Below are 26,570 nucleotides of genomic sequence, written 5' to 3'. Positions count from 1 at the left end.
TTCTTGAGGAAATTCTTGAACCAACGGGCTGAAAGCTTAGGGTGTCTTTTTGGTCCGTTCTTGTAGTCCACGTAGATGAAGCCAAACCTAACCGTGTAGCCTGAATTCCATTCGAAGTTGTCCAACAATGACCATGCGAAGTATCCTTTAATGTTTACTCCTTCCCTGTTCTAAAAACAAAAAAACACAAACGAAAACAAAAACAAAATAATCAAAGCCAGCAAGATTTGAGAGCGAGGGAGATAGAGAAAGCGATTGTTAAGCGATTTATAGTACTTTTTTTCACACCCATTTCATACTCGATGATCATGTGTCGTGTTTTAAGTAAGTTTTTTTTTTTTTTTTTTTTTTTTTTTTTTTAAAAACAAATTAATTAATATGGAAAGCTACTTAAAATACGTACGTCACGATTATGTAAAATAGATGTAAAAAAATATTTTTACTCTTGTTAGAGCATTTGTAGTAAAGTCATCAAAAAGACGAAATCACCAAAATCAGACGAGAAACCTCAAAAATACCTCCACAACAAACTCTCTACTGCTACCGTAAATCAGCTGAGTGTCAGAGACCATCGTCTCTTCAGCCGAGTGGAGAGACCCTCGTCTCTTTTCTTTTTTTCTTTTTTTTCTTTTTTTTTCTGTTTTTTATTCCATTTTCGCGGGTTCCAACTTCCTTCGTCTCTTTCCTATCCTCTTCTTTGTTCCACTTCCTGCTCATTTCTTTTCTCGCAAACTCAGACAATAGAAACTGAAGAAGAAGAAGACACAATCTCACTCCCAACCTCAAACCAAACCCGTTCAGACCCAACCCTCCACCAAAAGTACCTATCCATCGAGGCCCATATTGCCCAGTCCCAACTCCACAAACCTCCTCTTGATCATCCCCCTCGTAAGTGAAACCATAGACAGTAAGCCTATTCTTTGTGAAGTGGGTTTTCTTTTTCTTCTTCTTTTGATAAATGGGTTTTTAATTTTTGTTTAATTTGGGAAAGAACAGAGGATTCTAGAAGAGGGTTGGGTCTTTCTCAAAAAAAGAAGAGGGTTGGGTCCGGTGGATAGCAGGGGGTTCTAGAAGAGTGAAATGTTGGTCGGTTGAAAAGTTAATAAAAAATTAATATTTATTTGAAGTAGAGAATATTTGAAGAATTTGATATTTAGAGGTTTGTAAAAGCAGATAGCTAAAATAACAAAAGTGAATAAAGTTTTCCTTCAAATTGAATTGGGGTATTTTAAAAATTTTATTTTATATTTTAAAATAATAAACATAGGGGTATTTTAAAAATTTTGACAGGATTTAATGGCAAATCCTAACGAATTACCTTTTATTGAGACGTTTGGAAACTTGGATATCCTAATTTAAAACGTTTAAAAGTTTAGTACCCTTAAATCAAAACGGTACATACTTCGGTACTCTTATTTCAAGTTATCCCAAAAAATATACATAACTGTTAAAAACCAAGTATTTGAAGTTAAAGATTGTGTGGTGAGATCGTTAACTCTAGAATTTATCTTCTTCTTCTTCTTCTCTCTCTTTCTTTCTTTCTTTCTTTCTTTTTTTTTTTTTTTTTTTTTTTTTTTTTTTTTTTTTTTTTGTTCTAATTGAATAATAATCCACTTGTTTAAGAATTTCCTAATAAAAAACCATCAAAATCGGCACTTGTTTTTGAAAGAGTTGTAGTTCTATTTTTTCCTTTCTTTTGAAGGACAAGCGGAACTTTATAGCTATTCTAATGAAAAGGGAAACTTGGCAAAATAAATGTGGAAAAATTACAATTTAGACTCTTAAACTGTCAGCTGTTTTACAAGTAGTCTCATGAACTATTAACGTTTGCACTCTGCCCTCCAAACTACTAAAAAGTTTTAAAAAATGTCAATTTTGTTGAAATATACCTATAATATTTCTGTCACATGTCATTTTTCAAAATAAAAAATAAAAAAACTCAAATTTTTTTATTATTCTTTTTTAAAAAAATAAAAATAAAATGAGTGTTTAGGAGGTGGCTCCGAAATGGATCTAGGGGTGGCCCAAAAGCCACCCCCAGGGTCGGGGTTGGCTCGCAGGCCGCCCCCAAACACCCATTTTCTTTTCTTTTCTTTTTTTTAAATAAAATTTTAAAAAAAAATTGTTTTTTTTTTTAATTTTTTTAAATTGAAAAATAACACGTGACAAAAGTATTATAAGCATGTTTTGATAAAATGGACATTTTTAAAACTTTTTGGTAATTTAGAAGACAGAGTCTAAGCATTGACAATTCGTAAAACGTGTTACTTGCAAAATGATTAGCAGTTTGAAGGATTAAATTGTAATTTTTTAATAAATATAATAAACCGCCATTTCAAGTACAAACTAAGATTATTGCTTTTCGATCTCACGTGTACGTGTACGCATGAGAGAGAGAGAGACCGTATCAAATTTGGATCACAATCAATATGGAGACGCAGACGCTTGAATGAGAGAGCATCTCTAGTACTCCTTAGGCTATGGTTCCCAAGTAGCGTTGGGAAAGGCATCATATGGAACTCTAGCTAGTACTCCTTAGGCTATGGTCCCCAGAACCTTGGAAAAGGCATGTTGTCATTTATGACTAGAACTATATATGGTCCCAACTCCCCACTAAGCAAAATAGAGATTATATATATTCTAACTTATTGAAATTATTATTTTATAGTTAAATTATTAAATTATCACTTATTTAAAAATTTTAAATTAAAAATAAAAATAAATTTTAGTTATTTAATTAATAATTTAATATGAGACAATAAAGAGGACAATTTATCATGCATTCTAGAGTTACTATTGGACAAATTTTTTACTCAATATTATTGCACCTACGACACTTAGTTGTTGTGGGGTTGCATTTTTTTGTGGTGGGTGTAATTTCTGTTTTTTTTTTTTTTTTTTTTTTTTTTGAGAGGAAACTGTAACTTTCCATTAGAATGATTGGTGGGTGTAATTTCTGTTAATCCTTGGTGTAGTTATCATATGTTGTTGGCCTTGTATGGCCGGTTGTTGTCTGCCTGCTTGGATGTGTACGTTGCTTTCCCTCCGTTTGCTGCTTTTGTACGTGTTCTCTTTGTATTATTTGGTTCTTCTTTTAATCATATAAGATTATTCAATTAATATTCTAAAAGTTTAATTAACGTTGATCGAATGATTTAATTAATATTTTAACTTCTCACTAACGTGTGAACTTAAATTAATCCTCTTAATAAGTGAATACGGCCAACACGTGATAAACAATAGTTGATTGAATCAATCATTTAATTTATATTTTAACATTGTTAACAATATCTTGTTGAAGAGACCGGATTAGAGAAGGATACGGTTCAAGCATTCGCTCATAAGGCAGGCAGGGGGGATGATGGGGTAAAGTACGAGACCAGCTTTGAAGTTCCAATTGATTTTGGGGAGGTTGGCGGTGTGTTGGTTGAAAATGAGCACCACAGGGAGATGTTCCTTGAGGATATAGTCATCGATGGGTTCTCTCATGGCCCCATATATTTGACATGTCGATCATGGGTTCACTCAAAGTTCGACAATCCCCAAAAAAGGGTATTTTTCACCAACAAGGTGATCATTCGATCGATCTCCTTGAAAGCATATATGTTTGATGATATATATCATCGATCTTAAGAAAAATAGCTCTCTACAAATTAACACTTGCACCAATTTTAATCTAGCTTGGTTTTCCTTTTGGATTGTGAGCATGCAGTCATACTTGCCATCACAAACACCAAGTGGGTTGAGGAGGCTAAGAGAAGAAGACCTCGAGAATTTGCGAGGGAATGGTGAAGGAGAGCGCAAGAGCTTTGAGAGGATATATGATTATGATGTCTACAATGATCTTGGAGATCCTGATAAGAGCCTCTCACTTCAAAGACCAGTTCTTGGCGGCAAGGATGTCCCCTATCCTAGACGTTGTAGGACGGGGCGCTCCCTTTGTGACTCAGGTACCCTAATATATATATATATATATATATATAGCATTAACTAATTAATTCGACTTTCCTATCCATATCTTGTTCGTTTTGTTCCAAATTATTTTTTAGTTTTGACTGGCAACGTATACATTTTACTACTAATCTTTTTTTACTTCATTCGATCATGATAATCATAAAGAAAGAGTATGTTGCTCTAATACAATAATGTACAAATATAAGTAGGATTAATCTCTTGTATTCAAATGTTATATGACCTGTTCAACTGTTGTTTTAGCTAATCCATACGCGGAAGAATTAGCTTCTCTTTTGGTGTGACAAACCCGTCAACTGGTAGTAAAAATCGTAGTATTTTGAGCATTTTTCATGAATATTTATTTTTTAATTTTTTTTTAATGTCAAACATGAATGCATAAATATCTTGTTTGTTTCTATTGTATATTCTTTTAATTTTCTGATTCCTCAATAATTTACTTACCAAAATTATGGCGATTCCTCAATATTTCATACATAGAGATATTTCGAATTTGTGTTTCTTTCTGTTTGAAAGCGTCACAGACTCACAATGACATATCCAGTTTTTGATAAGCAATTGTGTAGTTAAGGACACGGCGTAGTTTGTCTGGTTTATATATAGTTATATATATTCTCTTCTCTCTCTCTCTCTTTTTTTTTTTGGGTAAGTATATTCCATTACTAAAAAAGATGGGTCACAACCAAATAAAAAGCAAAAAATGGCGAGCTCCCCAACAACAGACCCAAACAGAATAAACAGTGACAAAACAATAAAAAGAAAATAGGCAATGGGTCCAATAATGATCCCGATGAACCATAAATATATCTTTGGCAAAAGACAATAAAGGGGCCGCATAAAGCAGCTAAATCACCAAAACAGAGGACACATAAGGGCTATGATCATCACAAGACCCTTCAACTCTACCCGAACCCCAAAAAAGAGTCACGAATAGAGGCATGACCTTCAAAATACCTTTCAACCCTACCCATACTATTGCTAGGTAAGGACAACAACCACTAGGAGAAGGTTGAGGGGGGAGGCACTGCTAAACATAGAACATGATCTGTCATCAAGGAGAACAAACTCCATGAGCAAAGAATCTCCAACAGATATTATTGATCATGAGACCGTAAAAGGCTTGTGAGATTCAAACCCACGAACAACACACAAAAGAAAAGAAAAGAAAAAACAAAAATAAAAGGCAACTACAAAAAAAGCACAACAAAAACAACAAAAATATAGAAAAAAGAACATAAATAAAAATTTAGGCAAAAAAATAAGCAATACTAGATGCAGAGGTGGTGGCACGTGTGATCCACGCACCTGCGCATGAAAACCACGAGGAGGCGCATGAAAGCCATGATGATGTGCGTGAGGCAGCTACGGGTTGCAAGGAGGTCAACGGAGAAGCGGGAGGGGTGCGTTGTTAGTGGGACTGATCGAGGATGATAGATCGGGCTTAAAAAAAAAAATGTCAAAACTGAGACCCAAGTTAGATCTAGACGAATGAGGCGTTACAGCGGCTCTAAGGAAGCGAAATAGCAGCCGTGAAGGAGCTAAGACTGTGTTTTTTGAGAGGATAAGGGATAAAAATCGCCAATGACAATGGATAAAGCCTCATAAGAAATAGATTGGGCTAAAAAAAATCTAGCTAAAGGAAATTTGAAGGCATATCAAGAGTGGGAGGAAAAGGGTAAAGAAAGGCGAGGAGGAGGGAAGAAGGCCTCCTCAAGCTTTTTCCTTTGTGTGGCGGGCGCTAGAGAGTGGCCATTTATGGAAAGTTGGAAGAGATATACAAAAGGAGGAGTAAAATTTACAATATATACAAAAAAGAAAAGAAAAAAGAAAGTAGAATATCTTGGTAACTAGTTTTAGAGAATGATCTAAATCCTACACTTGTCGACTTGAATGTCTAAAGCACATAAATTTTAGTATTGTTAAGGGTATTACAACTTGTATTACAAAGTTATTTACTAACTGATGTGGCGATTCATAATTAGAGAAATAATTAAACAAAAAATATAACTTATCAATTTCTCTTAATTATTATTATTTTATGAAAGAAAACTTTATAGAACCAAACACCAAAAACAATATCCCACCAAAATGATGCAAACTACACACAGGGCAAAGGAGAACAAATAACTCACTAAGTGTAACACCTCGGTCCCATATTGAAAAGAGATAAATAACTCATATAGAGTAAGTGGTTTATAAAGATATTCATAGGTGCTAAGTCTCATATTGCCTAATTACTAGGTGAAACTGGGCTTTATAAGGAATTCTAGAAAAATTTCAAATTGACTAATCATTTTGGAGTGATAGCGCAGATATGACTAGCGCTTTTTCTTGTGTCGTTACACTAAGCCCTACCAACAGACAACAATAACCAAAACAGGGCAAATACAAGCCCAAACCAACAAGCCTTCAAGGCAAAACACAAACCGAGCCCAACAAAAAAGAAACCTGCGTTCTGCAGAACCACAAAACTCTAAACCCTACAATCCATTATGCATTCTGCAAAATAAGCCAAACTGCAATCTGCATCCTGCAAAACAAACCATTCTGCATTATGCATTCACTTATAATAATTGCGAAATCAGTTTGTAAATGAGCATTTTCCTTTTTATAAAAGGCAAAAAGATCCCAAATATATATGCATAATATAAGTTTAATCGATTGATTCATTTTGACCATCGACGCAGATCCACTATCGGAGAAAAGAAATAGCCGGTTTTATGTTCCTCGCGATGAATGCTTCTCGGAGATAAAGCAGCTAACATTTTCAGCAAAGACAGTATGTTTAGTGCTGCGAGTATTGGTGCCATCCCTAGGAACAGTGATGAAGGACAGAGATCTTGGATTCCCCTACTTCACAACCATAGACTCGCTTTTCACTAAAGGAGTTAACTTGCCATCTGAAGAAAACCAAGAAGGGTTCCTCAGAGCCATCATGCCCAGGCTTGTCAAAACCATTTCCAAAGCAGGAGGAGATGTTTTGCGCTTTGAGACTCCCGAAACGATGAACAGTGAGAAAATCACAAAACTTTCTTCCCCCCCCCCCCCCCCCCCTCTACGTACCTAAATGATAATATATAGTTGGTCAGCTTTTGGAATTGCAGGGGACAAATTCTTTTGGTTTAGGGACGAGGAATTCGCCCGACAGACTCTTTCTGGTCTCAACCCTTATAGCATACAGTTGGTCACGGTATGATTTAAATAAAAAATTCTCATGTAAATACAATTTTTTATTTAATTTTATTTTTCTCTATGTACAGATGCTTTAAAACTTATATATAATTCATGCGGGAATGGCCATTAAAGAGCAAACTTGACCCTGAGATCTACGGTCCACCAGAATCAGCCATCACAACAGAAATGATTGAGGAAGAAATTGGAGGTCTAATGAGTATTGACAAGGTCAGCAAAATGATTAATTATCATATATATAAATTTCATGCAGGAATAGCCGTCACTTGAATTTCTCTTATATATAAATATGTATAATTTCAATGCATGCATGTAGGCCATACAACAAAAGAAGTTGTTCAAACTAGATTACCATGACCTTTTGCTACCATTCGTCAACAAAGTAAGACAGCTTGAAGGCACTACGCTTTATGGTTCACGGACGCTATTCTTCTTAACCACAGATGGCACATTGAGGCCACTCGCTATAGAACTCACTCGGCCGCCTATGGATGGAAAGCTGCAGTGGAAGCAAGTTTTTGGACCTTCTTGGCATTCAACGTCTATTTGGCTTTGGAGGCTTTCCAAAGCTCATGTCCTTGCCCACGACTCTGGCTATCACCAACTTGTTAGTCACTGGTATGTGCCACACTATAGGCCAGCTTGTATGTGATATATGCTAAGGTTAGGGTTTTTAATTTTTCACACAATTAATTAGCTAGTTAGGATTAAGGGGTACTCTGACTTGTATAATTTTATACCCATGCATTTATACGACTCAAACCTAACACGCAATGTTTAGGGTTGACATTTTATGGCACAACCCGCAAACCTAACACCAAATTAGCAGGTTAGGGTTGAAGGATCTAACTTTCATACCCATGCCTAGATATGACTCAAACTCGACACACGAACACGTATTGTCACGCCCTTAGTTACGGTCGAACCAGCAATGATTATCACAACAAACTTTTATAATTGAGTGGGATTTAATTTGAAATATTTTTATTAACATGGGAAATTGTGTGATCTCTTTTACAAGTTGAGAACTCATTGTGTAAGTGAACCTTATGTAATTGCGACAAATAGGCAACTTAGTGTGATGCATCCAATCTACAGACTGTTGCACCCTTATTTCCGTTACACCATCGAGATCAATGCTCTTGCTCGAGAGGCGCTTATCAATGCAGGTGGAACCATTGAGACCGCATTCACGCCTGGCAAATATTCCATGGAACTCTGCTCCGTCGCCTATGATCTCCAGTGGCGATTCGACCGGCAAGCATTGCCCGCTGACCTAGTTAGCAGGTAACTTCATAGCCAGCTTTTCATAAAAACCTATAATCCTTTGGAGATAGACTAAACTTCAAAAGATTTTGATACTCTTTTCTGTAATTAATTACTCTGCAACACATTTGCGATTTTTAAATTAGTTTTTGGGATAAGTGGTGATTAATAGGGTATCAGAGCTATCGACTAACGCCAATCTTCAAATATCCCTAATGATCATGTAGATTCAAACTTTTATTTTCTTTCTTTTGTCTCCTCATCATCCTGACTCTGATTTTCACATGGTATCAGAGAGTAAAATAATATGTGCTCCGAGAGTCCATGGCTATGATATCATGCATTTTAAATCACCATTTGTCGTAGAACTTTAAGCTTATAGGAATGTATAAATTTATTCATTTAATTAACACTTTAACACTACTATGGCTTATCATTGTACATGTCCAAACTAACTTCCATATCAAATTTTTTGCAATTGTGTAGGGGAATGGCTGTTGAGGATCCAACTGCTCCTCATGGACTAAAGCTAACAATTAAAGACTACCCTTTTGCTAATGATGGCTTGATCCTTTGGGATGCCATCAAATTATGGGTCACTGTTTATGTCAACCACTATTACCCAAACCCTAGCCTTGTATAGTCCGATCGAGAGCTCCAAGCATGGTGGACATAAATTCGAACAGTCGGCCATGCTGACAAGAAGGACGAACCATGGTGGCCGGTCCTCAAAACCCCCCAAGACCTAATTGACATCATCACAACAATTGCATGGGTCACTTCTGGTCACCATGCAGCCGTGAACTTTGGACAATATGCATGCTTACGGGGGTTATTTTCCTAATCGGCCTACCATTAATAGAACCAACATGCCCACAGAAGACCCTACTGAAGAAGAATGGAAAAAGTTCATGAAAAAACCTGAACATGCACTCTTGAAATGCTTCCCTTCACAACTTCAAGCAACAAGAATAATGATTGTTTTGGACATATTGTCTAATCATTCACCGGACGAGGAGTACCTTGGGGAGAAGATGGAGCCCTCATGGGCTGAAGATCCGTTCATAAAGACGGCTTTTGAACGGTTTAATGGGAGATTGAAGGAGCTTGAACGGATTATTGACGAAAGGAACTCAAACAATGATTTCAAGAATAGAGTAGGAGCCGGGATGGTGCCGTATGAGCTTTTGAAGCCATTTTCGCAGCCTGGGGTGACTGGAAAAGGGGTTCCATATAGTGTCTCCATTTGAATTTGAAATGTGTTTTTATAGTTTCAAACTCTTGAGTGGTGCCCACCGCGGAAAAAAACAATTTGAACAAAATGCTTCCATGCCTTGTAAATATTCAAATGCTTGAATCACAATGGTGATAATTGATTTGTGTGTCTAGGCAAGGTTCAAAACTAAGACCTATCCTAATCCAACAGTGCTTAGCTTGCTTGTCACTTGTTGTTTGGAACAATGCCGTCTAATAAAAAAATAAAAAAATAAATTTGAAATGGGTTTTGGTAGGGGATATAAAGTGAAAGGAACATTTATTTTTTGAATGTGGGTGAAGCAAAAGATTATGGAGTGAGGTTATGCTCAAATTCCTTGTAATCCCCATAAGATATGCTTGGGATGAGATTATGAACGATGATGAAAAGAATTGGAAGGGGAAAAAGTTGAAAAGCATTCTTTGCAAGTTGGCTTTTGGTGCTATCGTGTACAATATTTGGAAGCATCAAAATAGTCTCAAATTTTGCAATAATGTGAAATCTGAAGAACAAATTCAATTACAACTCAATGAGAAAGGGGAAAGGGAAATTCAATTACAACTCAATGAATGTTGAGCTTTGTAAAAATTTGGGCATTCCGTTGAGAGTGTTGGCAGAGAATGGATAACAGAGTTCTTTCTTTCTTTCTTTTTTTTTCTTTTTTTTTTTTTTTTTTTTTTTTTTTTTTTTTTTTTGTGTTTTATGGTTTCGTTGTTTGTTCTTGTGTTTGTTAGGGATTTACCTTTTTGTTGGGATTCTGCTATGTGAGGGTAGTAGGTTGCTTGGTTTGTATGGTAGTGAATTTGTTTTCTAGGTTCGAGTTTGATGTTATAAACCTTCTGGACTCTGGAGTGTGAGTTGTAATCTTTGTGTTTTTGAATGAAAAGCTAAATTATCCAAAAAAAAAAAAAAAATCTGCCTAGAACAAACCTATTGCGCAGGTAATCGACAGCCGAGGGGCCGTCAGTTCATGAATCTTCCAACTGACCGACAATCAGTTGGTTGTTTGTTGACCATTCCACTTCCTGATGAGGAGCAACCCGTCGGTCGGGGTTTCATCGATCAACAAGGAATTTCCATTCTCTGTATAGCCAGCCAAATTTCTCTTCTTCAAGCTCATCAACGACAATAATTGATATTAAGTGCCTAGCCTTTCTTTTTTTCTTTTTTTTCTTTTTTTTGTGAAAGTGAAATTGTGAAAGACCGCCTAGAAGGCTAGAACAAAACAAAAAGTCAGCCCTCTTGTTGACAATTTCTATTTCTTGAAAATTTTTAGTATGTAATGAATTTTTTTATACTGATCTTTATATATAAACTTTTATATTTAGATTGCTCTTTTAAATTAATTATTTATCAATATACACTATTTTGGTTACATATTTTAATTATATAAAATATAATTGAAGTTACCTGAAATTACGGAGAAAGCAATAATTCCATTTAATTATAAGAAATTTATGCCAAGTATGACAAAATAAATTGTAAATTACATTTATATATATGTTTCAAACGATAACTAAATTTTGCTAGATTATTTATTTATTTCGTGTAAGTTATATTCTTTAAATCATAACTAGCCAGATTCGTACTGCCATTAGTAGAATTCTCAGGACAAGTAAAAGATGACGTATTACGATTGGACATGAAATGGCCTCCAATTTATTTAACAAGCATTTTAGTCTTATACAAATTAACAATAATGACATTTTGAAAAGATCAAGAAGAAACTTTCTTGATCAGTTTATTGATCGGACAAGGTCTGATAATAGATAGGTCTATCATTTCCATGTCTACTTCTTCAGGAAATTCTTGAACCAACCAGCTGAAAGCTTAGGGTATCTTTTCAGTCCATTCTTATAGTCTACATAGTGGATGCCAAACCGAACAGTGTAACCTTTACTCCATTCGAAGTTGTCTAATAATGACCACGCAAAGTATCCTTTAATGTTTACGCCTTCCCTGTTAAAAACAAAAACAAAAGAGTCAAAGGCAGCAAGATTTGTGAGCGAGAGAGATAAAGAGAGCGATTGTTAAGTGAGTAATGCTACTCTTCATAATTATTTAATATTCGCTGATGTGGCATTTTTAAGTGATTTTTTTTTTTTAGGTGAATAATATGAAAAACCATTTAAAATATGACGACGTGTGAAATAGGTGTAAAGCTAGAATAACATTAATTACTCTTGTTAAGCACTTACATGATAGCCCTATGAAGATAGAAAAGATGGCTATGGTGATATTCAATTCTTTGGTTGTCCTTAAGGGCTTCCTCGAGCGACAAGTTGTCATTATTGAACTCATCAACCCCTACAATATAGTTGTAGATATTTAGGTTCAAATGGACATCTAATGTCTACCGCTCTGTTCCAATTTGTCATGATGTTATGTGAAAATAATTGAATAAAAAGAAAAAAAAAAATATATATATATATATATATATATATAGAACTTACCATTCTCGGTAATATAGATTGGCGGATTATGGTACTTCTCCTTGACATAAAGCATATAATCCAGAATTCCTTGAGGGTACATATAGAGCGAACTTGATGAAGCCTGCGTTTAGAGAAAATTTTCAAAATTTTGTTAGAATTTTAATTAAATGATTAAATTTTTCATTTTTTATAAGCTTAATTAAGCTTTTGAGATAAACAATGTTTTAGCATAATATGGTATCAAAGCAAATGTTCTGAATTTAAACCTTATCTCTATCATTTAGTTTTCATTTTCAATTAAATATTCTATGTGAACAAATCCCTTTCCTTTGCAACTATATGATTGTGTCCGATAGGAGTTGTCTGAGGATATATAAATTTGGGAGGTCAAGGCATAACATAGGTCAAAGCTAGAAAAAGAGAAGGAAAAGGAAACCAAAAAAATACTGCAATTTTTTTTTTTTTTTTAAGATATGTCCACACAAGAAGAGAGAGGGGGAATTCAAACTAGTGACATCCACTTCATGAGGCGTGGTCTCCAGCCGATTGAGCTTATACCCTTGGAGACAAAACAAAAACACTGCTCTTATGTAATTACCATGATATAGTAAAACATAAATGTTAATTTATTTAGCACACACCTGTGGACCAATGGGGATCCCATTGCGTTCATCTGCCACGACAAAAAAGTGTGGTCTAGTTAGTACGTATATCTAGAAACACATAAAAAAAAGTTGCTTCTTCAAGCAGTGTTATATATATATATATATATATATATATATAGATATATATATATATATATTTGTACTTACCGGTGAGCTTAACAAGAGAATCAGTCAAGTAGCTTGGGTTAGTATTAATGTCAGGTGCGTCGGCAGCATATTTGGCAATATAGTAGTTTAATCCGAGAAAGTCAAATGACCCTTTTACCAGCTTCGCTTGCTCTTCCGTGAACTGGGGCAATCGCTTTCCAACGAGAGCTCGCATGCTATGGGGATAGTCACCATTTGTCAAGGGGTCTAAAAACCTGCAGTAAACCATGCATGGACAAGTTAAAATATGTAGGGCTGCTTGAATTGGCTACATTAATTTGGCCAGCGAATTGCATCTAATCCCGATCTTCTTCAATCTCTAACGATAGAGATTGTTGGGTTAAAAGCTCTAAGGGCTGCCATTGAGCCCCTCTCTTTTCACAAATATTGCTAGACAAACAATATTGCAATAAGTTCTTCATACAGAGGTAATCAATCAAACAAATTAAAAAAAAAAATACGAAATGAGATCAATTGTAAGTGGCCGGAACAAGCTAGAAGAAACAATGAAAAAAGCGCACCAGCAGAACTAATTACCATCCTAAAGAGAAATCAAGGGCACGTTGCGCAGCATTACTGTCTTCCGTCGAATCAGATAATGGCACAAACCAGGCAGTCACTAGCGTAATCCCTATTACACCTTTTTGTTCGGCCTGAACACATAATGAACTAAACCTGATGATTAAATATTTCTTTTGCATAATATATAATTTATGTTCATTATATAATAGTAGAAGAAATTGAATTAATGGATGTGTAACAAAAACTGTATCTAATTATCTATTAATTAAACTTGACAAATTTATACTAAGATTGACAAAAAGATTAATTGGGTGTCTTCCATTAATCTCTACTTATTTATTTTGCAGGTATAGAAAAACATAAAAATTATTTCGTGTTTTTCAATTTATTTTGACGTAATACTGCTAAGATAGTCATAGTAATTATATGAAAAATTAATCAATCAATCAATTTAAACTGTTTTATGGAGTTTTTGCTTCTTTTTTTTCTTTTTTTTCTTTTTTGTCATTTTGTTAGTAGTGAGTAATTGTTCTATACATAACTGATCATAACACAATAAAAATGGGCAATATTTGCAAGATGGAACCTGATATTTTTGTTTGTAGACTTGGACAGCGGCTGCATGAGCAAGAAGCTGGTGATGGGTGACCAAATATGGCTCTGTGCCTGAATCTCCACCGGTGCAGTTCAGATTTTGCCAACTGGAACATCGACCAGGTGCTAAATCCCCACTTGCATAACCACTACTGCTGAAGGTGTATGACTCATTTAGTGTGATCCAATGCTTTACACGGTCACCAAATTCCTTGAAGCAAACCTCAGCGTAGTCCCGAAAGTCATCACTGAAAATTATCGTTAATGTGCATTTGGTCATGAATACAACTAAGGTTGCAAATTGCATTCCATGGGAATTGGTCTGCACTTACGGGTTTGGGTTGTGACAATATTTCTACCTACACCCAATCTTTCTCTTTTACCTCATTTTTCCTAATGTTATTTAGTACAATGTTATACGACTGGCGTATAACTTGATGATGTGGTAATGCAAATTAGGATTTTTTTTTAAAAAAAAAAACAATAGATGATTTGCACTGCAATGTGTCATCCCAACTGTATAGTATAATATATAGTATTACTCTTAAAATAATATACTCCGGCCATCAAGGAAATAGACTCCTCTCAATTTTTTTAGGGTCAATATTTTATTTTAATGAATCTAATAAATTAAAGTGTTTCCTTATTTTTTAAGGCCTAAAGTGTTAATGGGCTTATAAACTTTTTAATATTATTATTACAGAAAAAGGAGGTCTTCGATTAATGAAAAAGTGTCTTTACTATTTACTTACGCAATGCGAGGACTTAAGAAACCACCATACTCATCTTCTAAGGTTTGGGGTAAATCCCAATGAAAAAGTGTCGCAAAGGGCTTTAGACCTGCATTTATTAATAGAAAAATAAAGAGTGAATCATAAAAGCAATATAAGTTGATGACATATATATATATATATATTGGAATTTCACAAGGTTGAACCATGAGTACCTTTGTCCAGGACTAGGAGCTCATTGATGAGCTTGTTGTAGTATCTAATTCCATCTTGGTTCACACCCCCACTTAGCTTTCCGTCTGAAATTAGACCCCAAATGAGTTGTTATGGGTTAGAAATATTCTTGTTGAGATTTTTTTTTTATTATTCCTACTTATTATTGGGCTTAATTTGAGAGATGACTTTTTGTCTGAATAAGGACTCCTTGCTCAAACAGAGAATTCACAGTTTCTCGGACAAGGAGCTCTTCTCATATATATATATAGAGAGAGAGAGAGATCGATTCAAATCATGTTATCTTGATGTAGATTTGGGTTGTACCCCATTTTTTGTCCTGTTGTTTTGTCTAAATTTTATGTCAGAAAGTAGCTCAAGATCGAGATTGATGCAAACAAGAATCTTACTTGGTAAAATTCGAGACCATGATATTGAGAACCTGTATGCATCTACTTCCATCTCCTTCATAATTCCGACGTCTTCCTATAATAAATAATGTGAAAAATAAATTTATTGCCAAAATCTTCAAGTTCCTTTTCATCATCTTGTGCTTAGTTAGGCTGAATAATTAGAAAAATCAGATTGCTGTGACATTGTTTTTCTTTATATATTTTTATTTTTTATTATTATGTGCACTATACCTTGTAGCGATGGAATTGATCAACAGCCACATCTCCATTACTGCCATCCGATATCTTATCTGCAATTTCATATACAAAGTGTTTTGATGTAATATACAAATAAAAATAATTTTACATATTTTACATTTGGAATTATTTACTAATGCTTTTGTTTTTTTGCTAAAAAAAAAAAAAAAAAAAAAAAAAAAAAAAAAAACTCCACAAAAAGAACGTTGTGAAATGAGGCCGGCCGCTTTATTTTGGTCTTGTTGATCGACCCTTGAACTCAACCATTGGTCTCCTACTACGACCCCCTAATTTCGGCCTTTGGAACAAGTATGTTTTATTAGGCTTTCGGCTCATACCTTTTATCACCTTTTCTATTGAATTTGAAAGATAAATTTGGAGTACCGTACTTTTTTATTTTATTTTAATGTTTTTGAAATTCCTGTGCCCAACAAACAGACAATACTTTGTTTTCACTGAAGAGACAGCTGAGAGAAAGAAACCTGGATATGTATGGGTGAAAGTGTCCCATATGCTTGGTCCTCTGCCGCCTTCATTTACTGCACCTTCATACTGAATTTTAAACACACATTGGCACATATGCATCATGCTTGACATCTCTGGACGACACTTGAAGAAAAACTCTTCTATATATATATAGGTCTATGATTCAAAAATATATGGAGGAAACTTAGCTAGGACTTAATTACCTGGTAAGACGCTGATGCCGTCCCGAAAATGAAACCAGGAGGAAAACTGCTCCGGTTGAGTGAAGGGATAGGGGTAGGGGTAGGGCTTGGAGTACTAGCAGCGCTTTTACAAGTAAATGAGCCAAAAACGACCGGGAGACCAATGCGTAGACAGCCTTGAAATGCCATCACTAATTTGGGTTACTGTGGGTACGTAAAAGGCACTGTTGAGCTTCTTATATTTGGTATAAGAATTATACTTGTGAACCCATCTTATATACACGCCGAATATAAGAATTATAATAGATATTGCTTTTTCTTCACGTGGAACACGTTCCACCTCACATCAATGCATAAAAGGACTATCTATTAATATATTCGTTTGTCATCAAATGAAAGGGCTAGTTTGGCAACCCATTGTCATTCCCCTCTTATATTTTTTTTCACTTCTTTCAAAAATATCAAATAAAAAATATTTTAACTTTTTTATATTTTTTATATCACATCAATCATTTTTTATTATTATTCAAATAAAAAAATTCACAACAAAACAAAACTTTTTCACTTTTCTATAAAACATTCACAAATTTTATATCACATCAATCACTTTTTACTACGCAACACACAAATATTCCACAACCTCAATCACTTACTAAACATATTTCCATGATTTGAGTAATTATATATAAGTTGTAACAGTACTATAGCTGCTTTTGTATATATACAGATAAGTGAATAAAATCCTTTTCTATTATTCTTTCATTGTACCAGAGCAATTCTGCGAACGTACAATTTTTTATTTTTATTTTTTTTTTTTTAATTCCGTTTTATTTCTCTCTTCACAAATTTCTACTTAGTTTATCTTATTCTCCTTAATATATGGCTTCTTCATAGGGAAGTAACACAGGGTTTTCCCTCCTCCTTTGGCACGAGTCGCACGACAGTCTAATTAACTTGGACCACAATTCGGGAGAAAACTTTTATATAGTGGAGATCAAGGAAGCCAAATTTTTTACAATGTCCTCTTTGAGAAATTATATTTAGTTACCTGATTACTAAAACAGGATAAGATCAAATTAGTGATTCAAATTAATTTATCATTGTTGGACATGGACTTGATCATACGATTGGCAATATTGATCATTAGATTCAAGAACCCATTCTTGTAAATCATTTTAGTAAATTCTTAATTTTTATTTGATGAATAGGTAATTATTTAACAAGACCTTTCACTAATTGGTCTTTAACCCAAGCGGGCTGGGAAGAACTTATCCAAAAAAAAAACCCAAGCATACGTTTATTTAGATTTTTAGGGATTGTTTGGTTGTGCAATTTTTTGTATTGTATTCCATTATTCTTTATAAATTTAAAATTGCGAATACCAAAAAAATTTGCTTTTTGAAATTATATTTTGATGGTTTAAAGAATCTGTGACAAAATTGAAAAAAGTTAGATATTAATACTTTAATAGAATTTGCATTTAAAAAATCTACACAAAAAATTTTTTTAAAAAAAATAAAAAAAAAAAAAAAAAAAAAAAAAAAAAAAAAAAAAAAAAAAAAAAACATGGGTTACCTGTCCCAAACACGCCCTTAGATTGTCAAGAGTACAATCAAATATTTGATATTTACACATTAGACATGCATGAATTTTTCTCTCCTCCCGAATGAGGTTATACATTTTGATTTTATATATTTAAATTTGAAAATTGGGATGCATCATTCTTTAGTCTTTCTCTATTGAGCTTAATTAGAAAGCCCAGACCCAAAAAATCTAATGCATGCGAATATTGATTATTATTCTAAAAACTTGTACAACTATATACAAAAGGAATATATATATATATATATATATATATATATATATATATATTATTTTATATATATATAATATGTATGGAGTTAATATTAGTATGTTTTTAAAAAATTTAAATAATATAAAAATTATGTACATTATTAAAAGCATTAACTTTAAATTTTGACTATAAAATATATAAAAAAAAAAAATTACAATTTAACCTCTCAAACTATTAGCCGTTTTGCAAGTAGCCATGTGAACTGCCAACACTTGGACTCTGACCCCTAAACTATCAAATGTTTGAAAAATACCCAATTTTGACGAAATATGTTCATAATACCTTGTCACGTTTCATTTTTTAATTAAATAATAAATAAATAAAACTAAAAATAAAATTGAAAAACTAAAAAAATTAAAAAAATCTTATTCCTGAGGAAAAATCTTATCAAATATGGAAACTATGCACTCCATTCGATTTTTAAAGTCTTATCTGCCTAGCTAGCTCAACAATTATAAAGTCTTGTACATAACAGAGCAAAAAGTCGGTCCTCTTTTGATAATTTTTCTTTTTATTTATTTTTTTATTAAATAATAAAAATGTCTACGTAAACTTCTATATTTAGATTATTTTTTAAAATTAATTGCTTAATATTTTAATTATATGAAATATATAATTGTAGTTATCAAGATTATGGAGAACAACAATGATTCTATTTACTTTTATGAAATTTAAGTTAAGTGTGAAAATAATTTATTTATTTTAGATAAATTATTTATTTCGTTAGTTATATTGTTAAATATTTTTAATCAATTTTCATGACAAGTACTAAAAGATGACGGTTACGTTGGGGATGAAATGGCCTTCAGTTTATGTAACAAGCATTTGAGACTTACACAAAATTAACAATAATGACATTATTTAAAGAGCATACTCATGAAGAATTAGAAACGATCTTGATCCGTTTATTGATTTGACAATGTCTGATAATATATATATATATATATATATATATATATATATATATATATATATATATATATATATATATATATATATATATATATATATATATAGTTTGATCATTTTCATGTCTATTTCTTGAGGAAATTCTTGAACCAGCGGGCTGAAAGTTTAGGGTGTCTTTTCAATCCGTTCTTAAAGTCTACATAGTGGGTGCCAAACCGAACTGTGTAACCTGAATTCCATTCGAAGTTGTCCAACAATGACCATGCAAAGTATTCTTTAACGTTTATGCCATCCCTATTTACCCCACGCCGCACACACCAAAACATGTAAAAGAAGAAGAAGTCAAAACCAACTAGATTTAAGAGTGAGCGAGAGAAAGAGAGAGAGAGAGAGGGAGCTATTTAGTATACTGATATACGATTGTTATACAATTAGCCGAAATGACGTGACAATGAAAATCATTTTTATTTTTTTAAAGTACTAATTTTTATTGTCGTAATTTTAAATTGTATAGCAGTCGTATAACAATTTAATACGTTTGTTAAGCACTTACATGATAGCCCTACGAAGATAAAAAAGATGGCCATAGTAATATTCAATTCTGGGTTTGTCGATGAGGGCTTCCTCAAGAGACAAGGTGGCGTTATTGGACTCATCAATTCCTACAATATAGTTGTAGATCGATCGATATTTAGGTTCAAATGGAATATCTAATGGCTACCACTCTGTTCCAATTTTTCATGAAGTTATTTGAAAATTTATAATTAGAAGAAAAAAAATATAGACTTACCGTTCTCGGTAATATAGATTAGCGGATTATGGTACTTCTCCTTGACATAAAGCAAAAGATCCCGAAGTCCTCTAGGATAAACATAGAGCCAGCTTGATGCAGCCTGCGATTTAGATAATATATATTAATATATTAAAATATTAATTAAATAATTATTATTTTTTTTCTATCAACTTAATTAAGCTTTTAAGATAATAATGATAATATTGTATCATAGTAAATGTTTTGAGTTCAAACATTGTCTATGTCATTCACCTCATATTTTCAATTAAATCATATTCATTATTCCACGTGAGAAGAAATATTAAGATATTAGTTAAATTTTTAAATTTACACATTTCATGTTCAAGTAATTAGCCCCACCATGAGGCTAGGTATACCTTCAATACAGTAAGAAAGAAATGTTGAAATATTTAACACACACCTGTGGACCAATGGGGATCCCATTGCGCTCAGCTACCACGACAAAAGTTAATTAGTATAATTAATTAGATACATAAGAAACACAGAAAAATTGATTCCAAGTGTTATATATATATATATATACTTACCGGTGAGATTAACAAGAGAATCTGTAAAGTAGCTTGGATTTCCAGAATTAAGGTCAGGTGCGTAGGCTGCATAATTGGAAGTATAGTAGTTTAATCCGATGAAGTCAAATGACCCTTTTACCAACTTGGATTGCTCTTTCGTGAACTTGGGCAATCGCTTTCCAACGAGAGATCGCATGCTATAGGGATAGTCACCATTTGTCAAGGGGTCCAAATACCTGCAGTAAACCATGGACAATTTTAAATATGTAGGGCTAGCTAGCTGCCCGAATTGGCTGTAATTTGGTCAGTAAATTGCAACCAATCCTGATCTTCTTTAATCTCTCATGTATTCCAAGACGAGAAATCAGCTAATTAAAAAGAAAGCCGACAATATGAACCCTAATGATCATAGAGATTGTAGGGTTAGAGATTCAATCGAAGTTATCGAATAAATAAAACAAAAAAGTTATCGAAATGAGAATAAATAAAACAAAAAGATAAATACATTAATTGACACTTCTTAAAGTAATAAAGCTTAAGAGTATAATTACAAAACTGATAAAAGAGGAGCGGTGATAAGTGAAATTTTTTTTATTCTTACTTATTATTGGATATGAGGTTATGAGAAACGGCTTCTTGTCCGGCCGGGTAGGGACTCGTGGGAGTCAACTCGCCTGAATTTTTTAGACAAGGAGCTCCAACTCATAATTCCTACATTTAACGTGTCCCTCCTAAACTGACAGGAAATTGTAGATGATTCAAACCATGTTTCCAAAATCTCGACATAGATATGGGTTGTACCCCATTTATTGTCCTTTTGTTTTGTCTAAAGTTTATGGCAGAAAGTAGCTACAAGAATAGATCTTACGTACTTGGTAAAACTCTAGTCCATGAGATTGAGAACCTGTATGCATCTGCACCCATCTCCTTCATAATTCCAACATCTTCCTATAATATACATATATAATGTGAAAAATTAATTTTGTTGCCAAAATCTTTTGCGTTCCTTTTGATCATCTAGTGTTTAGTTAGGCTGAATAATTAGACAAATCAGACTCTTCTAACATTTTTTTTTTTTAATTGTGTTGCACTATACCTTGTAACGATGATATTGATCAATAGCCACATCTCCATTACTGCTATCCAATATCCTACCTGCATATTTCATATATATAAATCTTATTTCGGAAGATATAAAAGATTAATTCTACACTACAAGAAAAATGAAAAATGGTCTTCAGCGACCAATTTTTTAGCGACGACCCAAAAGTCGTCGCTAATAGTGACTTATCAGCGACGACATTTTGGGGTCGTCGCTAATGTCATAAAAAGTTTCAACAATAGCGACGACAATTTTGTCGTTGCTAATATGTCATCGTTAATATTATGACAGTAATTTTTTTTCCACGTGAAGTATTAGTGACAATATTTAACTTATTAGTGATGACTATGTTGTCGCTAATAACAGACGTTATTAGCGACCACAATAGTCGTCGCTAATACTTTTTTATTAGCGACGACTATGCATGTTGTCGCTAATAGCCAAATATTAGCGACAACTATGTTGTCGCTAATAATCGACATTATTAGCGACCACAATAGTCGTCGCTAATACTTGACCATTAGCTATTCAAGTCGTCGCTAAAATCAATCATAAATAATATATTTGACTCAAATTAGCAACGACACTCATGTATTTAACTTACATTTTTTTTTAAAAAAAAAAAAAAAAAAAAAAAAACAGAAAAAAGAAGAACTTTCACAAAAATATTCATCATTTGCTAACGTCCTAGTGCATTACTCCTATGGATCAAACATCTAATCGATCCTAGTGCATTAGTCTGATCGATTGTAATAGAGTTTGATCAATCAAACTTACACAGTGAAGGTTCGATTCAACATCCGATCAAACTATATGAATTTTGAATTATTTTATTTTTGTGCAGTAGTCCGATTGACTGTGTTACGATCAAATGATCAATCAAACTTAATATGATTAAAGGTTTGATCAAACGTCTTGTCAATTTTCCCTCTAATTAAACTACAAAAAAAAAAAAAAAAAATGTCAATGTTAACCCCTCAATGACAAAAATATGCTTCATAAAATTAATAAAATTCTTAAAATTATATCAAAATAAAATAAAATATAAAAATAAACAAGTAAGAAAAAAAATCAAAAACCAAGGGGGTCATTTTAATTTTTTAAATTTTGTTAAACAATTTTTTTTCTTCGAATTTCTAAGAATATTTTAGTCTTATTGAATGTTTTTTAATATTAATAAAGAAATATTGTTATAAAAAAAATAAAAAATAAAAAAATAAAAAAGAAAGAAAGAAAGAAAGAAAGAAAGAAAAAGAAGCCAAAACAGTGCCATTTTAATAATAATATTGCGGCAAAAACTGGCGCTAAGGTGAAAATTGAAAAATTCTATCCGGCAAAAACTGGCGCTAAGGCGGAGAAGGAAATTTTTTTCTTCAAAACCTATCTCCCGTCCTCTCATCTCTCTCTCTCTCTCTCTCTCTCTCTCTCTCTCCCATCTGGTGCTTCTTTTCTTCATTCGATTTGGGTACTACACCTCTATTTTCGCTTTTTCATTGCCCCCAAGGTAAATTGTTCCCATCCTTATCGTTTAAAGTAGGGTTGGCAATTCGGGTTTACGGGTCGGGTTCGTGTCAACCAGGCCGACCCGATTACACAATCGGGTCAGACACGAACCCGACCCGATTATTAATTGGGTTGATTTCTGAAACCCAAACACGACCCATATATCAACCGAGTTACCCGAACACGACCCGGGTAACTCGTTGCGAAGAAGAAGCACCAAAGAAGGCAAGACTCAAGAGCTAAGAAGCTTCGTCCGAGACTCCCGAATCGTGACAATCGTCCGAAGAAGAAGAAGGATGAAGGATCGTCTTCGTCTCTGTCTGAAGACTCTGAACCCCAATTCGTACCCACGGCAGAACCCCAAATCCTCAATTCGCAGTGCAGTCACACTGTCACAGGAGAAAACCAAACAGGTAAACAACACAAACTACACAATCCGGCGAGAGAAGCAACCCAATCCGGCGATCCCTGCAGTTTCCAAACCCAGATCGTACGGGAAACCGTGTTCACAGCCAACAAGCAGTCAAGCGCCAAATCTAGGGCTCCCAAGTCGCTGAACCTCAGATGGCGTGAACGGTGAACAAGCCATTGAGGGCGATGCTGTTTTGGAGGGTTGTGTGGTGGAGCTCGACTTCGACTTCAAGAGCTGAACTTCGACGGTCTTGACTGCGTGAAGTTTCTGCCTTTCTGTTTCTGGTTATATTTCCACTTTCCAGACCATCGAAGTTTCTGGTTATACACAAAGAAATATAACCACAAAAGACCCGCTGACCCAGTGACCCGACTAGGTTCCACCGTTTCCTCACTTCCTGAAGTTTTTTTTTTTTTCATCTAACCGTGTTATAATCGAGTTGACCCGATTATGACCCGAACCCGATTATCCCAAACTCAAACCCTATATTTTCGTGTCGTGTTCGTGTCGGGTTCGCGGGTCGTGTCAAAAATTGCCAACCCTAGTTTAAAGTATGCATTTTATTTTATTTTTGAGTTTTATACTTAATCTGAGGATTTTGATTGACCCTCTACGTAATTTTCTGCTGAATTTGACGTTTTTAGGGGTTGAGTATATGAAATTTTGAAACTTTTGATATCTAGGGCGAATTGGGTGTTCTTCTGGGTTCCTGTTTTATTGATTTTTGGGGACATTTGGATGATTTGTCTGTGTATTCTGTGTTTTCGAGAGTCCCCATTAATTGCCTAATAGCTGCATCAGATTCAATATTTATTTTTTTTTTTTTTTATGGGAAATACTTGGAAAAAAATTATCGTTTAAAAGATCAATTTTTAATTCGTTTGTTTTTTTTGTCCTGCATTTCTCAGCAGCAAAAGAGCTACAAGGGTAACCATCCAATTTTTTGGCTAGAAAATGGAGGAGGATTATTCTAAGACAAATTTTTTCTTCAAATAGGTTGATTGCAAGGGTTATTTGTATTTCTATATAAGTTTGTTGGGTTTTGTATTTCTCTATATATTTAGTGTAATATTGTTTATGTTAATTGATGTTATTCCCGGCTAATATTGTTTGTTGTTTTTTATGTTAAATATTGTGTAATGTCTACAAGTTATCATTGTCAAAACTGAATACAAGCTGTGTACATGTACAAATGCCCGAATCACAAAATAGTCATGTGATAACACCAAATACCACCTAGTACCATATATATGTTTGTAGAAATGCCTATATATATAACCATGTCAATGACACCAAATACCATATGCCTTATTGACAAAATAGTCATTTCAATGAGATCAACCCAATCACATGGTTGTAGAAATGCGGCATGCCTACAATGAAGCAGAGTTTTAATTACATGCTTAGACTTTAATAGCAATGGACCACATAAAATTGTGTGCTTCTTTCAGCAATGGAATGAAGTTGCATGAAGTTGCATAACTTGTATATTTGGATGTTTTATTCGAATGAGAAGATATAAAAAAGGTATTTAAAATAGAGCTACTTGTATTTTCACTTCAGATGCGTTATTTCTTGAAATCTACTTTATGGTCAGTTATGTTCTTCATAAAATAGTTTCGTATCCATGTCCTTGCTTTATTTACTTTGAGAGATTATGGGCCTAGTTGATTTTAGCATATGCTCTAGTAATTTTACCTATAAAAAAAATAAAAAAAATTGTACTGTTTCTTGGTACAATTTTGTATCTATTTATTATTTGACTTAGGTACATATCCTTTTACACTTTTAATTTATGTTGGTTTCATAAGTTTAGAAAATGGCTATGCATGCTGTAGTATTTGTATTTTGAAACCTTCTATTCCATTGGCACAAGTACTTTATATTTCCTTAATATCCATAAACAAGGTTTTTTTTTGTTTGTTTTTTTTAAAGACTGTCCTTTCTACTACAGATTCATTGGCATTTTTTTTTTATGCCCAGCCAATACATTAAGACCATAAGAGCTTTAAGTAGTTTAATTATGCAGTATTCAGCTGTTGGATTTTGTGCGCTGAACATGCTTTAGTGTTCCAATATATTTTTGAAGGAGGATCCTAATGTTTGCTTACTAAAATATAGTTTTATTTTTATTTAAAGTGAAGTGTTATAATTCTATTTGGACTTCGGTTTGCTAATAGTGATAATTTATTTGTTCTTTTGGCAGGGAATCTACCTCCGCCAGAACTCTTATGCTTATGTTAAATTCTGGTTACATTAGTTAAATTTTGGATACACCTAATGTTTTATCAGATTTTTGGATCCACCTATTGTTTTAGAGACTTAGTTTTTCAATACCTAATGTTTTATCAGATTTCATTTTGAGAATGATTGTTATGCTTAAACAATTTGGCAGTTGGGACTGCATTTTAGTAATTTCTTTTTGTTCTTTCTTATTATTTTTTTTTTAACAAATATAGATAGATGCATTGCTTAAAGATGTGAGCCCAAGCAAACCAAAATTCTATTTTTGGTTTGTTATCTTTTATGCATATTAATAAATGCAATTCAGATAATTCATACCAAACATTAAAATATTAATTGGCAAAAAAAAAAAAAAATGCAATTGGCACATTTTTTTTTTTACTAAAAGAAATTATTTATCTTTAGTGACGACTTACGTAGTCGCTAATTAATATACAAAATATTATTAATGACAACTTTTGTTGTCGCTGTTGTGTGCACTATTTGCGACGACATAATGCCGTTGCTGATGTATACATCATTAGCGACGACATTGCCTTTTGTGAAGCATTTTTAGCAACCATTTTTGGTGATATTAGCGATGACAATTGTCGTCGCTAATAGTCATTATCAGCGACGACATAGAAAGTCGTCGCCATTTAGTCTTTAACGACGACTTTTCAGCGACCACTTTTGCGACGATCAAAGTCGTCGCTAATAGTCAATAGCGACCACTTTTAGGGCTGTAGTGATGACTCAGTGTCGTTGCTAAAGACCATTTTTCTTGTAGTGCTACGCGCTACCTACTTTGAGCTATTATTTAATGAAGATTAATAGACATGCATGCCTAACCACTAAAATACAGACAATATATTATAACTTAATCAAGAGAAAACTTTTGTTTTTCAAAAGATACTTTCACTTTGTTTTGGT

The 26,570-nt window shown here is 33.5% G+C and overlaps 1 protein-coding gene, 1 long non-coding RNA gene and 1 pseudogene across 3 annotated transcripts; 1 reads left to right on the top strand and 2 right to left on the bottom strand.

The window, feature by feature from the left end:
• The first annotated feature begins 2,936 nt into the window (after positions 1-2,936).
• Positions 2,937-9,818, top strand: LOC133877658 (linoleate 13S-lipoxygenase 2-1, chloroplastic-like; annotated as a pseudogene).
• A 1,522-nt stretch (positions 9,819-11,340) lies between these two features.
• LOC133877456 (beta-glucosidase 13-like) lies at positions 11,341-16,545 on the bottom strand. Of its 2 annotated transcripts, XM_062315768.1 has the most exons (13): positions 16,332-16,545; positions 16,125-16,194; positions 15,637-15,695; positions 15,403-15,478; positions 14,995-15,078; positions 14,801-14,888; positions 14,041-14,296; positions 13,470-13,585; positions 12,933-13,147; positions 12,762-12,793; positions 12,139-12,241; positions 11,884-11,992; positions 11,341-11,644 (listed from the first exon to the last, which is right to left on the bottom strand). In XM_062315768.1, exons 1-13 carry the CDS (start codon positions 16,497-16,499, stop codon positions 11,476-11,478), a joined length of 1,545 nt encoding a protein of 514 aa, XP_062171752.1. In that variant the 5' UTR covers positions 16,500-16,545; the 3' UTR covers positions 11,341-11,475. The 2 variants fall into 2 exon arrangements, with proteins under 2 accessions (XP_062171752.1, XP_062171753.1); XM_062315769.1 differs by lacking the exon at positions 11,884-11,992 and having other exon boundaries at positions 11,528-11,644.
• A 3,081-nt stretch (positions 16,546-19,626) lies between these two features.
• On the bottom strand, positions 19,627-20,320 carry LOC133877465 (uncharacterized). The gene is made up of 3 exons (XR_009901742.1): positions 20,289-20,320; positions 19,865-19,967; positions 19,627-19,736 (listed from the first exon to the last, which is right to left on the bottom strand). It is a non-coding gene; the product is annotated as an uncharacterized LOC133877465 (long non-coding RNA).
• Between the last annotated feature and the right edge of the window lie 6,250 nt (positions 20,321-26,570).

The sequence above is a fragment of the Alnus glutinosa genome, chromosome 9, assembly GCF_958979055.1.
Source record: "Alnus glutinosa chromosome 9, dhAlnGlut1.1, whole genome shotgun sequence".
NCBI classification, from domain to species: domain Eukaryota; kingdom Viridiplantae; phylum Streptophyta; class Magnoliopsida; order Fagales; family Betulaceae; genus Alnus; species Alnus glutinosa.
Note: the sequence above shows the minus strand (reverse complement) of the source record. Positions and strands in the feature narration are given on the sequence as shown.